Source organism: Haplochromis burtoni, unplaced genomic scaffold, assembly GCF_018398535.1.
Source record: "Haplochromis burtoni strain Fernald_Lab_line unplaced genomic scaffold, NCSU_Asbu1 Contig_44, whole genome shotgun sequence".
In the NCBI taxonomy this organism is placed as follows: domain Eukaryota; kingdom Metazoa; phylum Chordata; class Actinopteri; order Cichliformes; family Cichlidae; genus Haplochromis; species Haplochromis burtoni.
Window position 1 is genome coordinate 2552093 of NW_024582405.1, and position 27073 is coordinate 2579165.

At 41.3% G+C, this 27073-nt stretch overlaps 1 protein-coding gene across 12 annotated transcripts in view; it reads left to right on the forward strand.

Annotated features, from left to right (window-relative positions):
• Positions 1–27073, forward strand: part of grip1 (glutamate receptor interacting protein 1) — a 72841-nt gene that overhangs the window by 32132 nt on the left and 13636 nt on the right. For 5 of the 12 annotated variants that reach the window (XM_042220193.1, XM_042220190.1, XM_005921086.3 and 2 more), the window contains exons 2-16: positions 17364–17444; positions 18753–18888; positions 19691–19836; positions 19926–20009; positions 20081–20156; positions 20246–20391; positions 21439–21586; positions 21943–22112; positions 22418–22555; positions 22639–22788; positions 23040–23226; positions 23540–23685; positions 25238–25318; positions 25766–25835; positions 26553–26698. In XM_042220193.1, coding sequence (XP_042076127.1) covers positions 17364–17444; positions 18753–18888; positions 19691–19836; positions 19926–20009; positions 20081–20156; positions 20246–20391; positions 21439–21586; positions 21943–22112; positions 22418–22555; positions 22639–22788; positions 23040–23226; positions 23540–23685; positions 25238–25318; positions 25766–25835; positions 26553–26698 — 1905 coding nt within the window. Of the gene's footprint in view, positions 1–8150; positions 8384–17363; positions 17445–18752; positions 18889–19690; positions 19837–19925; positions 20010–20080; positions 20157–20245; positions 20392–21438; positions 21587–21942; positions 22113–22417; positions 22556–22638; positions 22789–23039; positions 23227–23539; positions 23686–25237; positions 25319–25765; positions 25836–26552; positions 26699–27073 lie in introns of those variants that run through there. The other 7 variants (XM_042220192.1, XM_014333242.2, XM_042220197.1 and 4 more) reach the window with 4 other exon arrangements.

Consider the following 27073-nt stretch of genomic DNA (forward strand, 5'->3'; position numbering starts at 1 on the left):
GTGTGTGTGTGTGTTCCTGTCTAGCTATCTTTGTGAGGACCAAAATCTGCATTCTACTATACTTGTGAGAACCAACAGTCACTATTGAGGACACACAACCCGGTCCTCACAAATTTGAAGGCATTTAAAGGTGTTTTTGAGGCTCGAAATGTGATTTTAGTGTCAGGGTTATGGTTAGATTTAGGGTAAGGGTTAAGGTTCGGCATTCATTTTTAATGGTTAGGGTAAGGGGCTATGGAAAGCATTATATCAATGAAGGTCCTCACTAAGATAGCTGAACGGGGTTGTGTGTGTGTGTGTGTGTGTGTGTGTGTTTATCACAGCATGTGATTGTATATGAAAGCACTTTAAGGTTGGTTGACTGGCTCACACACACACACACACACACACACACACACACACACACACACACTCTTTCTCCTCCTCTCCTCACTCCTTGTTTAGGGTGATTTTCGTCCCGTATTTCCTCTTTGATTCAATCTGGTTTGACCTTGTTAACCTGGTTTATTGGACCGAGCATCTTAAAGAGTTCATGAATAAAACATTCACACAAAGATGACATCAGTTGTTTCTGGTCCTGGTCTGTAATGCTCACTTCGGCGTCTGCGTTTAGCCTCAGGAGGTAGAGCAGGTTGTCCGGTGAAGCCTCCATGCAGTCCTTTAAAGTCGAGTCCATTTAACCGTGTCTGAAACGCTCCCTCCTAGAATTCACCTTAAAGCACGACAGAAAATCAGCAAAGAGGGAGAAAACATTGTTACCTGCACCAAGGGAGCGCTGTGACCGGATTGGTTTGTCTCTTTGTTACCAAAATTATAAACCATTGAGATAAACGGCTGCACTTTATTTTTTAAAGTTGTTGTGAGGGATGTTTGTTTTTATTTTCTTTATCATTTGTAAATATTATACAGTCTCATGTCAGTTTCTGCTGATTTGAGTATTTTACGATGTATTGATTTGTGTTTCTGGACACAGATTTAATTTATTTGAACTCAAATATTTCACACACCAGTCTCATATCTATTGATTCACATCAAAGAGCAGAAAATAACTATTTTCTACTTGTAAAATGGCAAAATTGGAGGCTGGAAACTAAAAACTAGAAGATAGAAATTAGAAGCTCAAGGTTGGAACTTTTGCAGACTAGATGCTAAAAGCTAGAGGCTAGATGCTACCTGGATGCTATAAGCTGGAAACTGTGTGCCTGAGTTTAGAAGTTGGAGGTTAGAGGCCACAAACTGGATCGTTAGATTGTTAATATATATATATAATATTAATATGAAACTACTAGTTTGGGTGTATGTATTAAAAACTACACAGTTAAGTCCTGAAAAATATGATGGTTTGAGTTAAAAGATAACCTATTTTCTTGGTTAACAGTGTGATGGGTCCTTTGATGAGTCTTGAATGTTTGTTGCATACATGCTGTGAAAAACAATCACTGTGCTGACTGTGACTGTGCTAAAAAATGTAACAGTTCTATCCTCGTGAAAATGAAGAAATACGAACTTTTATTTCCTGTTTCATGATTTTTATAAGTAAGAAATCAAATACCTGAACCGAGCTGTGGAGGAAAGACTTTTTGTAATTATGTTCTACAAAGCTAAACTAAAACTTTCACCCCCAGGGGCAGCATTTTTCCATTTTTTTTTCTTTTGCCACATCACTATTTCCTCAGGTGGATTCTATTGTAAATAAGACTATACTCTCAATGCCTGTTTGGCTCATGGCACCATCCTATGGTGCGAGTCGGTATTACGGGAAAGGGTGCCCCAGATTGAGTTCAAATGCTGCAGATATCCTTTTGACACAAGACACAGATGTTTTGGATATAAAGTCATAGAAGTTGTTTCAGCACACCGTTGATCATTAATTGAAGAAGTTTTTAAGTATTTTAACTCACTGATTTACCGTTACTTCCATTACAGAGTTGGAGGATTGTTTTGTGTTGAACTTTGGTGACTGGTTAAAATGTATTTTCATGATTTTCCCGAAGCTTGTGTAGGATGGATGTAGTTCTTTGGTGTTTGTCTTCTGGTGTTCTTTGAAAAAGGAAAAGAGTAAGACACCCTAAAGGATAAACCATCACATAGCACATAATAAAATCATTTTTTGTTGCAGAACAAAATGGACCTGAACAAAAAAATCCTTATTTTGACATGAGAGAACGGGATGTGCAAAAAACTAAAATCATTATCCTGCACCACTCAAAAAAATGGGAAATGAACTGGGGGATCATTAAACCTAACATCAACCAAACTCATGTGGAATAGGTGACCAGTCAAAACTAATTATTGCATATGAAAGGTCTTCTTTTTGCCTATATTCAATACCAGGCTCATCTTTTAGCTTTGATTCCTGTTGAGTCATAAAAACAATCTCATATAATCATTTTGTAAAAACATAAGCAGAAACAATGAGCTGATTCTGGAATGGTTCAGGTGGGAGGAATGACCTGAAGCTGTCCGTTAGCCTCAATGTGTGGTTATATCCCCCCACTGTTTGTTTCATCACTTCACTTAATCACTTATATTAATAAATAAATACGAGAATATTGAGTATTTTTAGCCTTGTATTGCCAGTTTTGAGGGGCACAGGTTAAAAGTGTTGGTCTGCAGCCTCAGGCCACACCTCTAACTCACCTGTCCCTCTCGGGCTTGCCCGCCGCCCGCCCGCCATCTCCTCTCCGTGTGCTCGCTGATCTCATTACATGCTGAAACATTACGATGCATAAATTTGCACCTTAATGAAGTGACTGTAACACGGCGAAGAGTTCACAGCAGTTCTGTGCTGTGTGAGGCTTGTTGACACAGAAATATTTGCTAATTAAAGCTTTAAATAAGGCCCTCATTAGCATAACTGGTCCTGTGTTCAACATGATGGAGATTAAAGAGGAAAACGGGCTGCAGGAGGGAGGGCTGGCCCTCGATTAGTAATTTTGTTTCTCTTTTTTTATCGACTCTTGCTTCGGATTTTTCTGATGAAGTGGTGAAACCGTCCTCCTGTGTTCCCGGCTGCCGTTAGCTCTGCCATCACGCCCACATGCTCTCATGTGTGACTGCGTTAGATCCTCTCGACTCTGCCGGCCCACGTTTCCTTCTTTTTTCCATTTGCTCAGATTGAATCCGTGGTGGTTCGGAGGCGGCGTGCTTTTCGCCGCTGGATTATCTTTGCAGCCAATGAACACGCTCGACCAGAGAGGCGGAAAGTAGAGCAGAAATCCACCTTAATTAATCTGCAGGCCTCTCGGGACTCACAGCACTTTCTCCACATTATTTGGATTTGATGTTTAATTAGTTCTTTTAAATTAAAGAACAACGACTTCCTTCTTTTCTTTACTCTTCAGAGTCCTCAGAGTGTTTCCAGTTTATTAGATACACGTATCTCAAACTAATGCGATAAATCCTGCTTTTCTTAAACTTCAATTCTCAGCTTTTGTTGGAGCTGCTGCTGACTTTTGTCTTTCTAATATTGTACTTCCTAGCTTTCTAATAATTTGAATTTTACTTTATTAGAACACTTCTGTTACAATGTCACAGATGGGCAGAACTGACTGCATATGATTACTTAACCGATGGTTAATGTGGTTACTGGGTAACTGTTAATAGTTAAACAGCTAACAGTAACATGAGCTTAATCAAAGCTAACATTTATAAGTGTTTAATATTTTATGTTGTTCAAACAGGATCTTTAATGACCTCCTGAAACTCTTTCTAAAGTGTTGATCAGTTTTTTAAACTCCTGTTCACATAATCACCTGCTAGTGAGGGGAGGAGCTCTGTGTGTGTTTAGCTGCTGGTGAGGGGAGGAGCTCTGTGTGTGTTTAGCTGCTGGTGAGGGGAGGAGCTCTGTGTGTTTAGCTGCTGGTGAGGGGAGGAGCTCTGTGTGTGTTTAGCTGCTGGTGAGGGGAGGAGCTCTGTGTGTGTTTAGCTGCTAGTGAGGGGAGGAGCTTTGTATGTATTCAGCTGCTAGTGAGCTGAGCACAGACATACTTAGCTCCTCCTCACTGTTATTGAGAGGAGGCGTATATGTGTGCTCAGCTACTAGTGAAGGGAGGGACTGTGTGTTCAGCTGCTAGGGAAGGGAAGGGCTGTGTACCTGCGTGTTTGCAGCAGTTCTTGGTTGATATCGATACGGTTATGAGTAAGTGTCTTATCTGATGGATACTGCCAGAAGGTTTTAGTATCATTTAGTAATGGAGTATACATTTTTGTGTGTGTAGAGCAACTTTCATTTAAACGTCCCTTCACAGATTGGTGTTTTTGAGACTAACGCTTGAGTGCGTTGTTGTAGAAGAAAAATGAAAGAAGACTTCATTGTAGAAACATTTAATTCTTTGCTATCTGCTAGTATGCACATCCTCTTGTTCTGCTTGACGTAGTTAACCATTTCTTCTCCAAACCTACCTTCAGTTGTCAAGTCAAGTCAGTAGAGCTGCTTTCCAGCTGTTACAATGCATCTTCTCTACTGAGATGAAAAAGATTAATTTCAAATGATAGTAAGTAAGGAGCAGTAAGTGGGAACAAGGCGGGTTTCAATTTTGTCCTGACTACTTTGAATAACCTTTAATAGGTGGGAATTCAGCATTGATATCTGCTTGAAGGGTCTGACAGCAAGTGTGGCGGCGGCAGTGACAGTTCATCCCATCTGTTCTTCACACACACGTGAACCCGTCAGTCTGACTGCGACCGTTAGCGCTAATTAAAGGTTTGCACATCCGTCCTCTCCTCCCCCCTCCCCCACCCACCTCTGTAACGGCATCATTAGCACTCTAAGTGTTTTTGTGAGTGTGTGGTGGCATGTGATGATGGCACAGTGACTCAAACTCACGTTTAACACAGACACAGACAGACACACACAGACACACACACACTACATGTCAGGGTTTATTCTCTGATTTGGTTGTTTTGAAATGCTGCCGGCTGTGATGATAACCTGCAGTTGTGTGTGTGTGTGTGTGTGTGTGTGTGTGTGTGTGTGTGTGTGTGTGTGTGTGTGTGTGTGTGTGTGTGTCTGTTTGTGCGTGTGAGCCGGTGTGAACACTTCTTTCATCTCTCAAAAATCAGTCTTTGTGCAGCTCGGGGTCGCTCGCTCTCTCCCCTCAATTATTCATCAGCTTGTTTCCATGGTAACAGCTGCAGCCATTCTTGTGTGTGTGTGTGTGTGTGTGTGTGTGTGTGTGTGTTGACATGAGCAGGACGGGCTTCAACACTTCATTATTCTGTGTTTTATCAGTGATGTGGGGCTGTAAACAGGACGTTCTGCTTGTAAAGTTTATATTGAATGTTTTTGTGTTTTAAATCAAAGAACCTGTGTGCGTGTGCGTGCGTGCGTGTGTGTGTGTGTGTGCGTGTGTGTGTGTGTGTGCGTGCGTGTGTGGTTGTGCGTGTGTGTGTGTGTGGCATTCATTCAGTGTGATTCTGACACAGAAAACAACAGAAACAAGACCACATAAAACCAGAACTTGAGCTTATGATGCCACTGTGGGTCGATAAGACTTTTAGATCATGTTTTGTTACCATAATGACTAATGTAAAGCTTCAAAACATGTGCTACAGCCAACATAACGAGGGTGATGCTGACAGGAGAACCGGCGTTTCTTGTTGATCTCAGTTTCCTGACAAGTTAAAAACTTCTACAGAGGAAAGATGATGGCGTAAAAAACCCTCCAAACTAAGGACCATTTCACCTTCCTTCTTCTTCATCCTCATTTATGCCCGTTTATGCCCTTATTTTGTTCCTTTTTTCACTGTATTATTTCCCTCCCCGATTCCCTTTTTCCCATTTTGTTTTTTTCCCTTCTCTGTTTTCTGGATTTATTTCATTCCTTGTGTTCTCCCATTTCCTGTCTATTTTCTTTCTTCTTTCTCACTCTTATGCTTCCTTCCTTTTTTCTCACCTTTCATCCTTGCTTTTTCATCCCCCCCCCCCCTATTAGTGTTCTGTCCCTTTTTCTTTTCACTCACGTCCTTTCTGTTTTTTTCCTCAGTACTAAAACACATCACAGAGGGTCTCCACTCGTCCTGTGGCTGTTGTGATTCTTCTTTTTTGTCTTTTTTTTCTGTGTTTCAGGAGTTTGTTTGTTATAAAAAGCTAAATAAATTCATGTTGCAGTTCTTGCTGTTGTGCTGCTGCAGTATCTCCAGCAGGAGGCGGCAGAGATCAGCAGCAGCATGCCTCATTGTAAATAACATGAACAAAAACGTCCTGATATAATAACTGTGCGTGTCACACACACACACACACACACACACACACACACACACACTGACACACAGACAGACACACACACACACACTGACACACAGACACTCACACACACACACACACACACACACACACACACACACACTGACCCGCATTCACTGCAGTTATGGTAACATCACTGTTAATACCTTTAATACTCGCACACTGACACTAATCCAGAATAATCTGCATCTGAAACACTGACCTACATGTCTGACCACTTCACTACCTGCTACTGGACACGCCCCCCAGGAGCTGACCAATCATATCATGTAAATCAGACCAGCTGCGTATGCTGAGTGGTAAGGGAAGGCTCTGAAGTACCTTTACAGCTCCCCGTTGAGCGATTTAAAAGGTTTATCATCGTCACCTCGCTCCTCCTGCAGACAAATCTGTTGCTGTTTGACTCCTGAAAACTGCGGCGGTGGCCGGAGGGCTGCAGACTCAGATTCCTCTGATTAAATTTTCAGTTTTAAGGGTTTAAACTCCAGTTTACACATCACAAGCTGATGTCCACAGAAACACTTTAAGGCCCAGTGTTTTTCCTTTGCCTTGCACTTCATGCTTCCTTCTTTCACTCACCATTTTACTTTCCTTATTTCCTGCCTTTTTATTTAAATCTTCACTTTCCCATTTCCTTCTTCATTCCGTTCCTTCTTAGTTCTTCATTATTTGTTTCCTTTCACACTTCCTTTCGTTTGCTTCCTTCTGTTATGTTTCAGGTCCTTGCTTTTCTTTTTTCCTTCTCCACTTTCTCATTTCCTTCCCTCCTGTTTTGCTGACCTCCAACCTTGCTGTTCTTTATCCATTTCAGTCCCTCTTTCCTTACTTTAATTTCATTCCCTTTGCTTCCTTATTCTGTCTCCTTCTATCCTTTATTGCATCCTTCTTTATTTCATTTTATCTTCTTTTCATTTATTTCCATCTCCTTTATTGTTTTCGTTCCTTCCTTGTTTCTTTTTCCCTTCTTTCTTTAATGTTCTTGCTTTCCTTTCATTACATCCCTTCCATTATTCCTTGTCTCCTTCAAGTCTTCCCTTTTCTTCTTCCTACCTTTCTTCCCTTATTTTTCAGTCCTTTCCTCCATCCTTCCACTTTTCTCCTTCAATATGTCCTCCCTCCCTTTCTTCTCTCTCTCTGTAATCCTTTTTCATCTCCATCCATCCATCCGCTCGCTTCCGCTTCTCCTTTTCAGGGTCACGGGGGGCGCTGGAGCCTATCCCAGCTGTCATAGGGCGAGAGGCAGGGTACACCCTGGACAGGTCGCCAAGAGACAGACAACCATTCGCGCTCACATTCACACCTAGTGGCAATTTGGATTATCCAATTAACCTATCCCCACAAGCTGCATGTCTTTGGACGGTGGGAGGAAGCTGGAGTACCCGGAGGGAACCCACGCAAACACGGGGAGAACATGCAAACTCCACACAGAAAGACCCCGGCCTGATGGTGGAATTGAACTCAGGACCTTCTTGCTGTGAGGCAACAGTGCTAACCACCGTGCCACCGTGCTGCCTTTTTCATCTCCTTCCAGTTTTTTTCTTCTTTGCTTTTTTCCTTCTGTTCTTTTATGTTTGTTCCTCCATTTTTAATTTTAATAATTTTCTTCAGGTCCCTTTTTCCATCTTCCATTTGTCTCCTTATCACAGTTGCACATCAGAATCCTTTTTTATCTATCCTTCCTTCCCTCCAGCTGCACAAACACACATTACAAACCAGCACAGAGATACGGCAGCATCTTTCCTCCCCTCCTCCTCCCGCTCCTCTTCATCCTCCCATCTGCGCAGACTCTTCCTCCACCCTCCCCCTCCCTGATTTTATGGAGGCGCTTCACATCTGCAGCACACTCTCTCTCTCTCTCTCTCTCTCTCTCTCTCTCTCTCTCTCCCTCCCTCCCACCCTCTCTCTCGAGCCTCAGGAAGCGCCTCGATGATGGTTTCTGTTTGAGGAGGAGGTCGTCGGTCATTCGGTCGTTTGCAGACGAGAGAGCGAGGAAGAGGATTGGGAGGTGTAGGGTTTTTTTTGGTGGCTGCACGTCTTCTGCATGGCGCTGGGGGGGAGGTGGCGCTCGGCTCGGCTTCACCATGATCGCCGTGTCGTTTAAATGTCGCTGCCAGATCCTGCGCAGGGTGAACAAAGGTAGAGAGACACAGAGGAATACTGGGAGGAAGAGAGAGAGAGAGAGAGAGGATGTGTGTGTGATGGAGCAGAATTTCATGTGCAACATACATGCAGGAGTGGTCGAGAGACATTTGCTGTAAACTGCTGACATTGAAAAGAGAGAGAGTGGCTTGTTTATGACCAACGCCGGCTGTAAGTGTGTGTGTGTGTGTGTGTGTGTGTGTCTGTTTGTGTGTGTGTGTGTGTGGTGATGTAAATGATCTCCTGATGGATTCATTCAGTCGATGGCTGCAGGTTGCTGTGGGGCGAGAGACCCCTAGAGAGAGTGAGTGAGTGAGCGAGCGAGCATGGGGTCCTGTTTTCATGAATGTAATATTCATGGTTTGTATTAACAGGGAAGAGAAAGCAGGGCAGGCAGAGCCTGAGAGAGCGATCAGGATTATGAAATTCCTTCAGTTTGAAGCTTCAGGTGTCCAGCGTCTAACTTTATTCATCAATTTAGGCTGATCAATTAAATTTCATGACTCATTTGAGCATTTTTAAAAAAAATTACATCTATCTTTCCTCCATGCACAGTCCCTCAATCGTATTTGAAAAGTTAAGCTTTAGCCTTTTCTGTCTTGTGTTACCTACCAGCAGGCGGCACAAGTCGCCGCTGTGGCGGTCCTCGATGTCCTGAAAGCCTGTCCTCCCTTGGTGAGATGAATTCGGTGTCTGCCGCTGTAGACCACAGCTGGTGATGGTGGTTCTACATGGCCACTCTAACCAGAAACTGCAGCAGGTGGAGAGCTGGTTAACATGTTACTCAGCTGAACAAGGACTGCGTCACCAGCTGCAGTCTAAGACAGCTGATCTGGAGTTTGTTCTCTGGATTACTGAATATAGAAACAGCTGTTTTTAATTTTTCATCCCTGAACCATCTAGTTTTCCTTATTAAGTTAAGCTCAGTTGTTGTCCTGTCATGTTTCCCTTCTAGCTGGCTGTACGTTGCTGTTGTGGCGGTCTTCAATGTTCAGAAACTTCAGTCAAACTCTGTCTCCATTCTTGAACTACTAACTGTTTAACCAGCTGCAGTCCAAGATGGTGGAAGCCTTGTTTATATTCCTTAGTGGACCTGACAGCTGAGCAGTCATTCCTGTTACACTTCTTTCAAGTTTATTTTAAGTCCATTGCCTGTAGTGCATTATAGTTTAAATTTTTAGAGCTCAAAAAAAGAGGCTAACATGTGTACAGTCACATGGACCCTTGTGGTCACCGTCTAATAATCAAATTTACGTACTCAGACCTGAGCGGGCTTGTGAACATTTAACCTTGAGTTTGTTCATGAGAGGAGGTTTCTTGTCCCCTTGTTGAATAGACTCCAACTCCAGCATCTTGGACTGTGAGGTAGGTGGATGCTCCAGTCAGACAAGTTGGATTTGTGCTGCTACAGTAAACTCAGTCTCTCATCCTGCATTCCAGTACACTCCAACTCCAAATGCAGCTATAAGCAGTATTTGGTGTTTCTACTCTGGTGATCTGGTCCAGGCTAAATTAGATTCAAAGTAGAAAATGCAGCAGGTGGAAAACTGGTTACCATCTCCATCTGTGGTTCTAGACAATAGAGGTTAAGTCCGTCCATGGGACGAGAGACTGACTGTAGACGCCTCTGATTACTGCTCCATTTGTCATCCTTGGACCATCTTTCACTTTTATTTTTAGTTTATTTTCTTCTGGCCCTAGTATTGAAAACGCCCTAGTGTTGCCCACCAACAGGCTGTACAGGGCCTCGATTTCTTCAACTTCCTCTCCAGAGGGTCTCTATCTCATGATTAAACAAGCTGTATCTCCTCTGTCTCCACCTGCACCTGGTGACAGTAGCTCGTTCCACTTTCAAAAGTTGGTCTAAGCAAAACCTGCAGGAGGTTCATGTGCTGCTGGTCACAAACACAAATTAATTGTAAATCTGTAGGAAATGCTAGATATCATGTGGATGAAGGTGAGAATACCAGATGAAAGTGTGGTTTATTTCTGCAGCAGCTCTGTTTGCCTTAAAACCTCTAAATTATTTGATGATACACTCACCAAACCTGTTGTTGGATCCACGCTAGTCTGTTATCTGACAGAACTCCTCACACTCTGATTCCATCTTTAGGTGGGCTGGATACTTAGTGATACTATTATACCCAGCATAACAACAGTATCAGTACTGAGATTCTGGGCTGTATATATAAAAGTGGTGTAGTGATGAGGTAGTAAAGCAAATCTGCATTCTTTCTAATTGCCACCAGTGGTGAATGCTTTGGTTCTGATATGAAGTCCGATCGTATTGATGTGAGAAAATCAACCTTTTCCTGGCTTCATTTACAACCTCAGTAAATGCTTTTCTGATCAGTTTATGGTTTCATTCAGTAATTTCAGGTCCTATTTAACACAACATGAAGTCCAGTTTCTAAATTATGTGGCGCTCCATCACTTCATAAACAGGTGAAATAAACTGTGAGGTTCACATATTTGAAGCTTTTAAATTGGTGACAAAGGACAAAAATTTGCTTTAGTCGCTGACGTCCACATCTTGAGGAAGGAGTTCAGAGAAATTCAGCAGCCACTGTTTGGCCTCCACTTGAAAGCCAGGAAAGTTTGACTCTTCTTGAATTGCAGGAGTAGTTTGTTCAGTTTGTTGGCAGCAGAAGACATGGAGGAAACCTGGCTGGTCTCAGAGTGTTATCTTCACACAGTTTGGTTTGGCTCTGGAGTCCACCCAGCCTCTTTGATTTTTCTTAATTATGGAAATAAGAAGAAACACTTGAACATGCGGAGCCCTGTCCTCAACTGGAAGCCAGTTAATCTGAAAGAGTTGAAATCCTCCTTTTCCAGTAAATTAGACGAGGCTTCGATGACACCTCCTGCGCTGAGATAATCATACAGACAAAGAAAGTTTTACCCCTGCTGTGTTCAAAGTCTTCACAGCTCCGGTTTTCCTTTGATAGTTCTGCTGTTTGTATTTGTTTCTTTGGGAGATTTGACTTCTGTTCAAGGTCTGCTGAAAGTTTGAGTGTTTGGAGAAATCTTTGAATGTGTTGTGAGGAGCGTTATAAATATAATTAAAAATTGAGCTCCAGCTCTCAGTGGATATTAATTATACAAGTGAAAACACAGTTCAGCTTGTGGCTGTAAAACCTTAGATGTTAGCTTTGGGAGGTTTTGTAAATGAATGTAAGTGGAAGAGGTTTATTTTAAAAATCCATGAGCTTGGCTGAACATCCATGTTTTTCAGGTTTTTAAATATCAAAGTAGAGAGCCAACATGTGAATTATCTGAATAAATAAACATCTGCTCAATTGTACAGAGAATTACAGCAGTGATTAAATTTGTTGGTGCGTAAAAGTTCAATAATTAGTAAAAATGCCATTAAAACATTTTGGTTCATTTAGCGGTGCCAGCTCATTTGCACATTAAAAGATGTTTAAAAACATAAAATATAAAACACTTTGCACAGTCAGTACTGACAATTAACCCAAACATGTGCATAAACCTTTAATTAAAAGTAAAACAACGTCTGTGCTCGGGAGGTAGGAAGTTTAAAAACTTGTACAAAAACAAATACATAATAATTTATGCTTAGGAAATTTAACAGTTAATCTCAGCAAAAGGTTTCCTACTAATTTGATAATTGTTCCCTCTTTAGAGATGTGTCAATAAATGTTTTATCTTCTAAAAATGATTAACAAAAAATAATAAAAGTCAAGACTAACAGATTATGCAAGAGAATAGTCTGAATTGTATTAATAAACAATATGTAAATCTAGTAAAAGGTATTATATACATAAACCTCATATACTCTCATATACTCTTATTGTTGATATTTTTATATATGAATATTTACCATTGCTAATGCATCGACACTTATTGTTTTATTTATTTAGTTTTGTAACTCAAATTTTTAGAAATCTTTTCATTTCCATCAAAGTATCTAAAACACATTGAACATATTTACAGTCTGGGTAATTGGAGAAAAAAATATTTAAAATATTATTTTAAAAATAATAAATTAAATGATAATAGATGAATACAATTTTTAAGTACTAGTGTTTGGACAGTGGTTCCAAAAACTTAGTGGAGGCAGAAAATGGAAAAGAGCACCTGCCTTTATATTCTGTCAGTTTCATATTCCATGTCAGACCACACTTCCTTAGTCTTTGCCACCAGTGATTCAAAGGATGTATTTATAGAAAACTGATGCTGATTGAGCTTCCTGAGACAGATTTAAAAAGGATGATAATACGTTTTCTTTATTACTTACGATAACTGCTGTGCTTTTCATGCAGCTCCTCAGCTGTAAATATCTCCATGATTCACTTTCTGCTAAACCCCTTGAATTCTTGAAAGGACTTAAACACATTTGCTTTATATACAGTGGGGCAAAAAAGTATTTAGTCAGCCACCGATTGTGCAAGTTCCCCCACTTAAAATGATGACAGAGGTCAGTAATTTGCACCAGAGGTACACTTCAACTGTGAGAGACAGAATGTGAAAAAAAATCCATGAATTCACATGGTAGGATTTGTAAAGAATTTATTCGTAAATTAGGGTGGAAAATAAGTATTTGGTCACCTCAAACAAGGAAAATCTCTGGCTCTCACAGACCTGTAACGTCTTCTGTAAGAAGCTTTTCTGTCCCCCACTCGTTACCTGTATGAATGGCACCTGTTTGAACTCATCATCTGTATAAAAGACACCTGTCCACAGCCTCAAACAGTCAGACTCCAAACTCCGCCATGGCCAAGACCAAAGAGCTTTCGAAGGACACCAGGAAAAGTATTGTAGACCTGCACCAGACTGGGAAGAGTGAATCTACAATAGGCAAGCAGCTTGGTGTGAAAAAATCAACTGTGGGAGCAATCATCAGAAAATGGAAGACATACAAGACCACTGATAATCTCCCTCGATCTGGGGCTCCACGCAAGATCTCATCCCGTGGGGTCAAAATGATCATGAGAACGGTGAGCAAAGATCCCAGAACCACACGGGGGGACCTGGTGAATGACCTGCAGAGAGCTGGGACCAAAGTAACAAAGGTCACCATCAGTAACACACTACAACGGCAGGGAATCAAATCCCGCAGTGCCAGACGTGTTCCGCTGCTGAAGCCAGTGCATGTCCAGGCCCGTCTGAAGTTTGCCAGAGAGCACATGGATGATACAGCAGAGGATTGGGAGAATGTCATGTGGTCAGATGAAACCAAAGTAGAACTTTTTGGTATAAACTCAACTCGTCGTGTTTGGAGGAAGAAGAATACTGAGTTGCATCCCAAGAACACCATACCTACTGTGAAGCATGGGGGTGGAAACATCATGCTATGGGGCTGTTTTTCTGCCAAGGGGACAGGACGACTGATCCGTGTTAAGGACAGAATGAATGGGGCCGTGTATCGTGAGATTTTGAGCCAAAACCTCCTTCCATCAGTGAGAACTTTGAAGATGAAACGAGGCTGGGTCTTCCAACATGACAATGATCCAAAACACACCGCCCGGGCAACAAAGGAGTGGCTCCGTAAGAAGCATTTGAAAGTCCTGGAGTGGCCTAGCCAGTCTCCAGACCTCAACCCCATAGAAAATCTGTGGCGGGAGTTGAAAGTCCGTGTTGCTCGGCGACAGCCCCAAAACATCACTGCTCTCGAGAAGATCTGCATGGAGGAATGGGCCAAAATACCAGCTACTGTGTGTGCAAACCTGGTAAAGACCTATAGTAAACGTTTGACCTCTGTTATTGCCAACAAAGGTTATGTTACAAAGTATTGAGTTGTATTTTTGTTATTGACCAAATACTTATTTTCCACCCTGATTTACGAATAAATTCTTTACAAATCCTACCATGTGGATTCATGGATTTTTTTTTCACATTCTGTCTCTCACAGTTGAAGTGTACCTCTGGTGCAAATTACTGACCTCTGTCATCATTTTAAGTGGGGGAACTTGCACAATCGGTGGCTGACTAAATACTTTTTTGCCCCACTGTAGATCTCCCAGTTTTCAAATACAATACATTTCTCACCTGTAGGTGGCATTTATTTTTAACATTTTTTTTTTTTTTATTGTTGATTTTTCAGTTTTATTGCTGTCATTTTAGTTACCTTTAATATTGTTACTTAAGTAGCATGATGTACAGTTTTGTTTTGCTGTTTACTGCACATCCTAGCTGTTTATGATTTTTATTACATATAATAATCATAGATATATAAAAATAAATTTTGCAGACGTTTGTGTATAAAACATGTATATTTTTGTGCGTTTTTCTTAGTTTTCTTGCATTTATTATTGTTACTCTTGAGCCCTTTCATTTATAAATTTTTACTGTTACCTGTCTTGCCTGTAGGTGGCGTTGTGTGTAATTTGCATTTCTATTGCAGCTGCTTAGTTATTCCTTATTGTCTGTTAGTGCTGAGGGCATTTTTGCAGACACATTTGACTGGTTGCATTTGTCTTGGCTGTAAGATGTGTTTATTATTATCAATATTGTTGTTGTTGCTATCATGGAGTCTTTTTTTTTTTTTTATATGTACCATTTCACAGCTACTCGTATTTTTCTTCCCTGATTGGACTCAAATGCTGGTTTCAGATGCTTGACATTTAAAGATGATGCGTGACCTCGTTTAAAGAACTGCAGCTCAGTAATAGGAGCTAAGATTGTGTGCATGTGTGTCACAGGAGATACCGCAGCGTGTAGAATGTAGTATTATCCAGTATATGTGTGTATATGTAGATTGCACTGTAGATGGAGACAGAAAAAATGAGCTGCTGCTGCTGCTGTCCTACATCTGGAGGAGGAGGAGGCTTAGCTTTCATCTTCAGTTTGTTATGGTGTGTGTGTGTGTGTGTGTGTGTGTGTGCATGTATTCCTCATGTTGTGGGGACCTAATTCTGTTTGCATGCTCATTTTGTGGGGACTCGACTTTCTTTTTGGGAACAAAAGGAAGTTCCCGAGTGAGATTTTACCATAAAGACTTGGTATGAGGTTTGGGGTTCACGGTAGGTTATATTCAGGTTATATTCAGGAGGTGAATGTAACGTAATGGCCTCGCTGTGTTTCTGAGCTCAGCTGCTGGAACCAAACAGAATAGATCCGGAGCAGATTAGAATAAATTAGAATGACATAAAATAGAGCCAAACGCAGAACTAAAATAGAACAACACCACACTAAAGAGGAATAAAAAGGAGACAAAACTGAAGATTAGCATTTAATTAATAATAGAAGTATTCACTTCACAGGCAATATGAGTATCTTCCCGAGTTTTCCCCTCTTTCGGGTGGAGCGTCAGATTTAATAAGAGGGTTTGATCAAATGCTTTTCAAGCCTGTACCTGGTGTCAGGTGCAGTAGATGATAGGAGAGTCTCACCTGTTGTAAACTGGGAATAAACATTCAAACCACTCCATCCAGATATATCTACATGACATCATGCTTTTAGCGTGATGACATCACCGGCGGGATCTCCCGGTGGGCTGCTGAGATTGGTGCAGACTTAGCTGGACCACCTCTGCTCTCCACAGGGATTGGTCGCTCTGCTGATGAGGTAACCTCTCTCTGGCTGTGGCTTCTTTATTCATGAGTTGACAGACTGCTCAGCAGCTGTTCAGGCTGAGAGCAAGACACACCAGTGGTCAGGAGAAATCTCCTTCAGAGCTTTGCTGGACGATGATGATGAGTAAAAGAACCTGAAGGCGAGCATACTAATGTGTTCGCTGTTTAGCTCATCCCTGATATGTTTTTCTGTGGTGGAAGCGCTGCACTGTCTGATGATGATGGTGAGTACAGATGCATTATGGGAGCCTGGTGTGGGGATACTGTCTGAGGTAATCTGTGTCAGAACTCAGCAGGTTTAATTTTAGAGCTTCACAACTAGTTAAAGGAAGCTTGGTTAAGCTTCTAAACATAATGGATAATGAAAAATAGTTAAAGGATGAACAGTTTGACTTTTGAATTGGTGGAGCATTTGAACCTGCTGAAGGAACCAATGAATTTTTATATATTGGAAACGGCCACTGGTTGTATATTTGTATAGTTTAAATTAAATTGTTGGATTAACTTTTGAAATCTCCTGTTGTCTCCAAAACCAGTTGATTGAACTGGAGCTTGCTAAAGGAAGCAGTCAAGGAAAACCAGTTTGCCATTTTAGTCTGGATCCATGTAGAGGACGTAGTAAAGCCTCTTAAACACTTTAGGACCAGGAACTGAACCTTCTCCATTTCAATTAAAGGAACTAGTTGCTTTTTGAATGTAGGGGCAGTGAAAGCATTTAAAACCAGTGATGAAAACTGGTAGAACCTCAGAACCAGTTTGTGGGACAGTTGTGGAATATATCCAGTTAGATGTACCGCCAGGTACACTGTTGATAAACTGGATATAGTTTAGAATCACTTTGAAGAACCAAAACTTTGGAAACGCGTCATGATTTTTTGTGAGGTATATGTCCAGCTAGAGGTGTTTCTACAGGTTTAAAAACAAGTCAGAAAAACCGGGCTGGTTAGTAGGTTTGAATTGGTAAGGGTCGCTTAGAGGAAAAATCTGAGCTTGGAGACCAGTTGAAGAAATTGGTTTATGTTTATAACCAATTACAGACACTAGTGGAGTCTCCAAACCAATCAAACAGACCATGTTGATGAGATGGTAGAGGTCAGATACCAATATTGAGGAAGGTCTGTAACCATTCTGTCAAAAAATCCCAACTATTTAACCAGTTTTTAGGAAAGGCTTTAAAACTAGTCAAAGGACCCGATTGATCCAGTTAGATCTGGTTAGAAACAAGTTAGAGTAAATGGTTAAGGTCTGATACCTTCTACAAGAGGAAATGGAGATTTGGACTCAGTGCAAGGTGATGATGGGGGTTTATATGCCATCAGAGCCACTGTGTCCAAACTATTGAAAAGAACCTGCCTTATGAGGCGTTACTTCTAGCTACTGGAACCAGTTAAAGTCTGGATCCAGTCTGTAATATTCTTGCATGTCTCCTTGTGTTCCAGATGAAGGGCCGTACACGAAACACTCCGCCGGGTCGCGACCTCCAGATGGAGCGCTGGCCATCAGGAGGCAGAGTATACCAGGTAACAAACATTTTTATAATCAAAGTGTCTGAATCCACCAGCTGAGCTCATTAACACAGCTGAAAATAGAGCACGCTCAGAAACAGCTGATGTTTCCCATTTTGTGACCTGAAGAGGAAGATGCTTGCAGTCGCAGTTTATCTCCTCCCACCTGGAGCTGGTGTCCTACTTGTGATGTCTTTGTGCTACAATCAAAAATTCTGTGAGAATAAAAATTGCATCACTGATTTGGAGAGCCGTCAGACTGACGTCAGAGACAGCCTAGGGATGATATCGTAGACGTCAGAACTTCAGTTTTAGGTCTTTCCTCAGCTCTTAGTATAAGTGGGTGCCTTTGCTAGATTAGAAAGACTTTGAGGGACATAAGTGTACTGTGATTGGTCAAATGTATCAGTGCAGCATTGGTAACCGCCCTTAAAAATGAAACTAACCAATATTAGCTGATAAGCTTAGCACCCTCTTCTTCAAATATGGTCATTTCTTACTCCAAAAACACCAGAGCTCTAATACTGAAGCTTGAAAACATGGATTGTAGAAACGAGTGGGTGACATCGCAGAGGCTAAATCATCATATACAGCCTGGATTTCCCAGCCCAGATACTCCTGATGTTAAACTCTGAAATAGCGCAGCTTTAACAAAGCTCTGTTCCTTTGAGGGAAACTTTGTGCTGCTTCCTTCAGCGTAAAGCTAACTTTACCCCCCCCCGCTGCTGACACCAGCGCCGCAGCAGGAAACTTGTTCATCTCGTTTTTTTTATCAGAGATTTGAGGGTTTTCTATTTCCGAGTGTGAGTCAGCTGTGCCGTTTTCGAAAAGTTGAAAAGGGCGCTGCTGCTTTTTTTGTAAAGCCTCTTTGGAGGAGGAAGATGAGTGAAGAGGAGACGATGATGGTCACTGCCAAAGACTGATCGTCTTAATCCTGCCTGTATGAAAGAGGATGAACCTGATTAATATTAAAATACAATATTTAAATAAAATCCTGCTTTCAGTTTCATTACCTTATAACTGGTCACAGCCCATCGTAGCAGGTCTGATCTGAAATACTCTCTCTCTCTGTCTCTCTCTGTGTGTGTTAAATATTTCATCTGTTTGATGAAATATAGATGGATGACAGAACAGAGGATGACTTCATTTCTCCTTTTATCCAGATTATTATTTATTTTTTCCATGCTTAAATAAAGAGAGTAGAAGCTATGCAGTCAAGAAGAAGAAAAAGCAAATAGGAATAATTTTTACTGGAAGAAGAAAAGAAAAAAATCCTTAATGGCGAGGAAGAGCATTCAGTTCATCCCATGTCCCTTTTTGCAGATGAGTTTCGGGGATGCACGGTGGTGGAGTTGATGAAGAAGGAGGGGACGACGCTCGGGCTGACAGTTTCAGGAGGAATCGACAAAGATGGGAAGCCTCGAGTTTCAAACCTGCGGCAGGGAGGCATCGCGGCCCGGTAATGTCTTCTACATCTGGTCTTTGTGTTTTTAGGACTTGAGCCAAAAAACAAAGAATCGCCATTGAGACTAACTTTGGAGTTGTGCCAGGTATTTTCAGTTGTTTAAAGGGATGAGCAATCAGATATAAGATATTAAAAAGACAAAACGTGTTCTACATCACTTTGTACTTAGTGAAAACCTATAGATTACATGAATATTCCACATAGTGGGCTCCAGGGGTGGCTGTAGCCTGTAGCTCAGGTGGTAGAGTGGGTCATCTACTGATCGGAAGGTTGGTGGTTCGATCCCTGGCTTCCCCAGTCTGCATGCCAAATATCCTTGGGCAAGATACTAACTAATTTTTACTTTGCAGGTGAAGGTTTCTGTTTCTGGTCGGACGTTTTTAAAGTTTTACTAACGCTCAGTGGGTAGTCGATGAGTATTTGCAGACAAATCTGCATATTCCATGCAAACTGAAAGAACCCTTTTTGTGACTGAGTTTACCTAGAGACAGCCAGCAACCTCCAGCAACCCCTCTTTAACCAGCCTGATAATATATATTTTTCTCAGCCGTTACCCTCTAGGCATAGGTGACTGGGCTGCAGCAGGAGCCTGCAATGTACGATCAACTACCAGCTACAAAGCGACAATGAGCAAAAATGACACAGAACACTTTGGGTGACTGATTAATGGATATTGGTGCAGCAGTGGCAGTTATTAATGTTTAGCAGCATCCTTTCTGGAACAGCCTCTTCTTAAACGAACTCATTAAGGTTTGATTAAGTAAAATTAAAGCTGATGTTTTGGCTGTTTGCTCAGGAGTGACCAGCTGAACGTGGGCGACTATATCAGGTCTGTCAATGGCATCAACCTGGCCAAGTTCAGACACGATGAGATCATCAGTCTGCTGAAGAACGTGGGTGAACGGGTCGTCTTGGAGGTCGAGTACGAGCTGCCGCCTGTCTGTAAGTTCTGCCAGCAGAAGACGTGTACACTCAGCTGCACCCGGCCGGCTGCAATGTTGACGTGTTGTTGATGTTCTGGTGTGTTGCAGCGGTGCAGGGGTCAGGGGTCATGTTTAAGAATGTGGAAGTCACGCTTCACAAAGAAGGAAACAGCTTTGGTTTCGTCATCAGAGGTGAGGCGAGTTCTGTTTGTGTGTTTAGAATAAATCAAAATAAACATGGTGATGTGACCGCGTGTTTGCAGGTGGAGCCCATGAAGACAGGAACAAGTCCCGTCCCATCGTCATTACAACCATCCGGCCAGGCGGCCCAGCAGACCGGTACGTGACCTCTGACCTGTCTGTCTGATTTTTGTCCCTTGGGAGCCTTTGTACAGACTAAAAACTGTTTTCTTTCTCTTTTGCTGCAGGGAAGGAACCATCAAGCCAGGTGATCGGTTGTTAAGCATTGATGGGATTCGTCTCCATGGCAGCACACTTTCAGAGGCCATGAGCATCCTGAAGCAGTGTGGACAGGAGGCCACGCTGCTGATTGAGTATGACGTCTCCGTGATGGGTCAGTCATCAGTGTCCCCTCCCAGCAGAGCTTAAAGCGTTAATCAGTTAACATCAGAACTGTGCAGGAAAAGGAGAAGGTTGTGGGGATTCAAGCTGAAATCTTGCTTGTACTGGTTTTGACATTTATTGTTATTAAATTTGAAATTACATTTAATGGAAAGTTTGGGTAGAGGTAGGTTGCCAGGGGGCTTACAGATGAGAAACGATGCCAAACAATGTGCCAGGACTGCAGCTGAGCTTGAATTTGTGTCCATCCTGATATGTGGATATTAGATACAATTTTGAGATGTTCATTGAATGACAAAAGCAATTTAAAGAAGTAAGTTTGTGTTCTGCAGAACTCATTAATGTTTCTCTGTAAGTAGAAAAATAATAAGAGAGTAGACCATAAGTATGTCCTAGGAAACCAGTCAGTTTAAATGAACTGTAGCAATTCTGCCAAGATGATTGGTCAAACGTTTAGCCCGAATTATGGCAGAAACATGGTTTTTTTAGAGGCACTGTGGAGTAGAGAAAATCCAAAATAAATTCAAACTTGTGCAGCTAATTTTATTTATTTATTTATTTATTTTTTATGTAATTAAAGATGTATGCTGCACAATCATTTAACCCTGGGAAAAGAACAGTTACCAATAGATACTGGAATTTCCATAACACTAATGCACATGATTAAGTCGATATAGACTTTTGATCACAACTGTATTATGTGTATATTCAGTCCTGTTCTTGGTTAACGTTAACATTAGGAAACAGTGCATGAGAAGTATTATTTTGTATTTATCATCTGAAACCCAAAATGTGATTTTTGGTTAAAATAAAAGATCATTTGTACTTTGTACTGTGTAGAGTAAAATTCTAAAAATTTACCAACATATAAAGAAGAGTATCATCTGAATCATAAAGATTTCAGATGATCAGTTTATTTGGAACTTTTACATAAAATTAAACAGGACCCAGGATGGAACCCTGATGAACACCGTTTGGACCGTTTGTAAATGACACGATGTAAAAACTGTAAAAACTTTGTCTGTTTTCCCTCCTTCAGACTCTGTTGCCACGGCATCAGGGCCGCTGCTGGTTGAAGTTGCCAAGGCGGCAGGGTCTAGCCTGGGTGTGGCCCTGTCCACCTCCATGTTCTGCAACAAGCAGGTCATCATCATCGACAAGGTCAAACCAGCCAGTATAGCAGACAGGTATCTAACCTCTGACCCTGATGCTGTTTTACTGTTTTAACTGCATTGTTTTATTATTATTATTTATTGATTTCACGTATTGAGCATCATTCCAGCTGCTTTCATTTTCCCTAAAGTGGAATTTCAGCTTATTAACTAATATTACCACCGTTTTCTTATCTTATTATTTGATTCTATGTAAATTTGGTTATTTTAACCACCTTGTCATCTTTCAGCTTCATTCAGTCACACTTTAACTTCAGTATTTGTGCAGAAACTGAAATATTTTGTTGCACTTTTAACTGCAGAAATTTAACTTATGAGTTTTGTCCAAGTTCAGGTTTAAATTCTCTGTTTATTTTTGTGTTTTTGTGTAGGTGTGGTGCTCTTCATGCAGGAGATCATATCCTGTCCGTTGATGGGAAGTCGATGGAGTTTTGTTCCCTGGCTGAAGCCACTCAGCTGCTTTCTGCTTCCTGTCAGACCGTCCGCTTGGAGATCCTGCCACAACACCAGACCCGACCAGCCCTGAACGCACCACAGCACGGTATAAACGTACACACATCACATCCGACAAGGCCCTGAATGCACCACAGACCAGTATAGAGACACACACACACACACACACACACACACACACACACTCAAGAGGCCCTATAAAAGATTACCGGTATGTGAAGAGAGGAGTAATCTTTTATAAAGCCGTGAAAGACACACACCTGTGTATGCATGACAGTTCCTCATCTGGCTTCCCAGTGAGGTATCTCGATGCTGTGATCCAAGCACCTGCCTCACCTTTGACCTTTCCTCTTGTCTTAACCTAAACACCCTCCTCTGTGTGTGTCTGTGCAGTCAAGGTGCAGCGTAGTCCCCGCCCCCTCCCCTGGGAGACCGGAGGCTCTGCCCCTATCCTCCCCCCCTACCACTACAACACGTACCACCCTGACCAATCAGGCGCCAGATCGCACAACCGCCATACAAACAATCCTCGTACGTGCACCTCTCTCACTCTCTCTCATGTTTTCTGTTGAGAGAGAGAGACCTTTCCTCATCAGCCCTCTCTCTTTCTGCAGCGCTCAGCCACTCCTTCTCTCCAGGCTCCATGTCGGCCTATAGCCTCTCCTCCCTCAACATGAGCACCCTGCCCAGGAACATGTATCCCACAAGTCCACGGGGCACACTGATGAGGAGGAAGGGCAAGAAAAAGGACTTTAAGAGCTCCTGTGAGTCTGTCTCCAAATCCAACAAATCTTATTATTTTATTAGCTGGTTTTAGACATGAATTCATAACATGACCAATAATGACCAACAAAATGTAAAAAAACATTACAACCCCTTAAACCATGACATTTTGATATGAGCTTGCACCCTCTAACAGCGTATGTATGACAGAAAACAAGGACAGGACTGAGGTGCTGTCACAGGACGGGAGGAAAATGAGACTAAAAAATAGAATAATCTTTGTTTCTGTCAGTGTCCCTTGCGTCCAGCACTGTGGGTCTGGCCGGTCAGGTAGTCCACACGGAAACCACCGAGGTGACGCTGCTTGGCGACGGCATCATGGGGTTTGGCCTGCAACTGCAGGGAGGAGTGTTCGCCACGGAAACGCTGTCGTCCCCGCCACTCATTGCCTACATCGACCCCGACAGCCCTGCTGAGAGGTAAACACACTGACACAGCTATGATGGCTTTAAAAAAAAATTTAGAGAAAAAATTCTTTTGCCCTTGCTTCTCAGATTTGAACTTTTTCCCCCCAATTTTCAGTTTTTTTTGTGAAATTTGGAAATATTTAATATTTTGTCTTTATTGATAATCATGGTAACATATATATAATTTTTATTTTCTATATCGCAGCTTTGCATTTTATGTTTGCAGCACCAGTTCAAAATGCCATTACCTCATGTCCTTCTGTACAGACTCTACAGTATTGTAAGGAGAGCTCCAGTGATCAGATATTTGTGTATATATGTGTAGGTGTGGCATCCTGCAGATCGGTGACAGGATCTTATCCATAAACGGCGTCCCAACCGAAGATTCGACCCTTGAAGAAACCAATCAGCTGCTCAGAGACTCGTCCATCACTGCTCAGCTCACACTGGAAATTGAGTTCGATGTAGCTGGTAAAAAAAAAAAAAAAAAAATCATTTTATCAGAATTGTGTTTTCATGCTTCTGATCAGCACTGAAAACTGTGCTTGTTGATGAACGTCTGTCTGCTGGGCAAAGACATCTGTTTTCTGTGTCGTCGTGTTTTGGCTGACTGACTGCCAGTCTGTGTTTGGTTCTGCTTCTCTGTAATTTGTCAGACTCTTTGTGGATGTAACGTACTCCAGCTGGTGTAAATAACCACCTACGCCTGAGTTTAATAGAACGACACAACAAGCTGTCAGTAGTGACTCACAGGCATATTGTATGATTTGTAGCTGCAGGACGGTTAACTGTACGAGATGTCATTTACAGGACAGTCAGAGTCACAATTTAACCAAAAGAAGAATATAGACCGTGGACGTTATTTCCCAGAGAAACATAAGGCTGAGAAAATTTTCCTCACTTCCTGAAAGCATCATAACTGAAGTCAGTCCAAGGGGACATCTTCCAAAACCTGCAAGGAGCCAAATACTACAATCATTTATTTTACAAATCTCTATAATGTCATCATCTATGCTGATTGATTTTATGGAAAGTGAGTAATAGATAATCTTTACACAGGATAATTAAACAAGAACAGATCAATTTAGCTTTTTTTAATAATTAGAAGATCATCTGGATTTTCAGTTTTAACACGAGTTCTTAACAGTGCTTTGGATATTCGGAATAAAGGGACCAAGCAGTGGATGTATGTTTATGAACATGCTCATAGCCAGTTATAAACAAAGGCTTATGTAAAAGATTAACTCCCAATTTATTTTGTGATGTCCAGTCTACTGTACCGAATGGTAGCGAAGAAGCGATATAGCTGTGCGTCATCTAATAATGGTGAAGTTAAATGTTACGTCACCTACTGTCAGCATCTACGGCCAGTGTGAATCTGTAGCAGTCTTTTTTTGTCTTTATCAGTCAGTGTTGATATTAACAATTAATAATCTCAATACTTCACTTAATAAATTAATAAAATGTACAAATGGACAGCACAAAAGACTTCCTGAACATTCTTAACATAATAGCTACAAAACAGACAGATGTCATCACAAATGGTGCGTTAAAGATTTTTGACTTGCAGGAAAGATTTTTATGTATGATCACCTCTAAGTTTTGAACTTTGATCTTCTATAAACATTTGAGAGCATGATGTATCCTCTAAGTTATGTAGAATCAGGTTTAATACATGGACAGCTAACATATACGTCGTACCTATGAGCTCACTTTGTGATTAATCATTGACTGTTATTGAAATTGTTTTCCACATGTCTGCCGAGGTCTCTGAGCAAAAAATATTTCTATTTCTTCCTGTATTTATAACCGTTAAACCAAATGTGAGTAAGATTGAAACCCTGGTTCTCATCAAGCCAAGCAGGACTGTATACAGAGCGTATGATTAAAGCCTCGAACAGAAGCTTAATCACCTGATTCTGACTGAGAAGATGTTGAGCAGAAAGCCTTTATTCCTCTTCTGATGTATTTCACAGTAAATTAAACATTTCTACTGCTGAAATGTCTCCATCTTTCTGCACAGAGTCAGTCATCCCCAGTTCAGGGACGTTCCACGTAAAGCTCCCAAAGAAACCAGGAGTGGAACTGGGAATCACCATCAGCTGTAAGTAAAGAGAAACGACTACGCAAACGCGTACACTAATGTGAGGTCGCTACTGTGGATGGTTTAGATAGACTTTATTAGTAACACAGCTCTGTGTTAATTATTGATTAAGAAAGAGTGCCAATGCCAAAACAAGCAACTAGAATATTATAAAAGTCTTTTTATTGTCAGTGACAGTAGTTTTATTTTTTATTAAATGATTTAATTTGGTGTTTCATCATGTTTACACATCGGGGAAATTAAATTTTCATTCTGAAAGACAGATTTCATCAGACCAGATCCAGCCCGACCTCCTCTTGGGTGTCACTTCAATATTACATTTCCTGCTTTGATTTTACTTTTCCCCTTTAACATTTAATCGTTACTTCTGGTTGTAGTGGTGTAAACAGGTTTAATTATTTACAGTTTTCTGTTTCATCTTCAACTCGTCTCTTTGTGTGTCTGCAGCTCCGTCCAACAGGAAACCAGGTGATCCTTTGATCATCTCGGACATCAAAAAAGGCAGCGTCGCACACAGGTGACACAAACTATGGCTAAACTAACTCTAATCCAGCCTTAAACCTAACCGAGGCTGAACTCTACACACAGTATGTGAGGCTAAAATAAAACAGTGTCAGCTGTGTTAAACCTCAGACTGCCGCCTGTACGTGTTTGGTTAATTAGGCTAACGGTCCAGGCCTGTGCATGTCGTGGTTTGTAGGTCATGTGTTTTGGACTGTGAAGCAGAATATGAGCTAAAGGGCTTCTGCTGGCAGGTAGCATCTGTTTAGTCTGCAGGACTTTTAGAAACAGGAAGCAGAGGACTAGTTATAGACCTTCATACGGAAAAGAAAGTGCCGGCGGTTTTACAAGATTTTGGACCAATTTCAGAGGATATCTTCCAGCTTCGATGTCCTTTACAAACTAAAAAAGAACTGATATTAGGTAAAATGATTGCGATTAATTTTCCCAAAATGTAAACAAATAAAGCCTAAAAAATTGGTTTAAGTTGTACCTCGTGGTTTAAACCCAAAGCAATATCTTCACCCCTATTTCATGTACAAGTTAACATATCTTCATGTAAAATTTGTAAGGTTATATTTCATATGTTGAAGACCTGATATTAATGCAAAATTCCATCCTGTCCATAAAGCAGATGCACTGCAGTCATGATTATGATAATATGACATAATAACGATCTCAGCTGACTTCTTTATTAAACTTGTTCCTCTAATTTACCTGAATGTGTTTTCAGGACGGGGACGTTGGAGCTGGGAGACAAGCTGCTGGCCATTGATAACATCCGTGTGGAGAACTGCTCCATGGAGGAAGCTGTTCAGATCCTCCAGCAGTGTGAGGAGCTCGTCAAACTGAAGATCCGCAAAGATGAAGACAACTCTGGTATCGCTTTTAAGTCTATTCCCAAAAGCAAGAGGCCGAGTGATAAACCAGCTTTCAGGGATGCCCACAGTATCATTAATCCTCCTTAAAAAGAACCTCTGGAGTCGTTCCGTGGTGACCTACTTGCCAACTTTAATAAGCTGTGGGACCTTTCCAAATTCTCCTCAAAAGATCATATTTAAAGAGCTTTAGCAACACCAACAGTCACACCTAAATCCTTTTGAATAAGTGAAAAGACAGTGGTACTTAAAAGCATGTAGGAGCCAAACTGATGCTCATAAAATCTTCACTAATCTTCTGACAATCCTGAGATCTTTAGCATCTTTATGACAGTTTTATTGTACTTTAGAGAGTCCTGATGGGGTCCTAAACTCT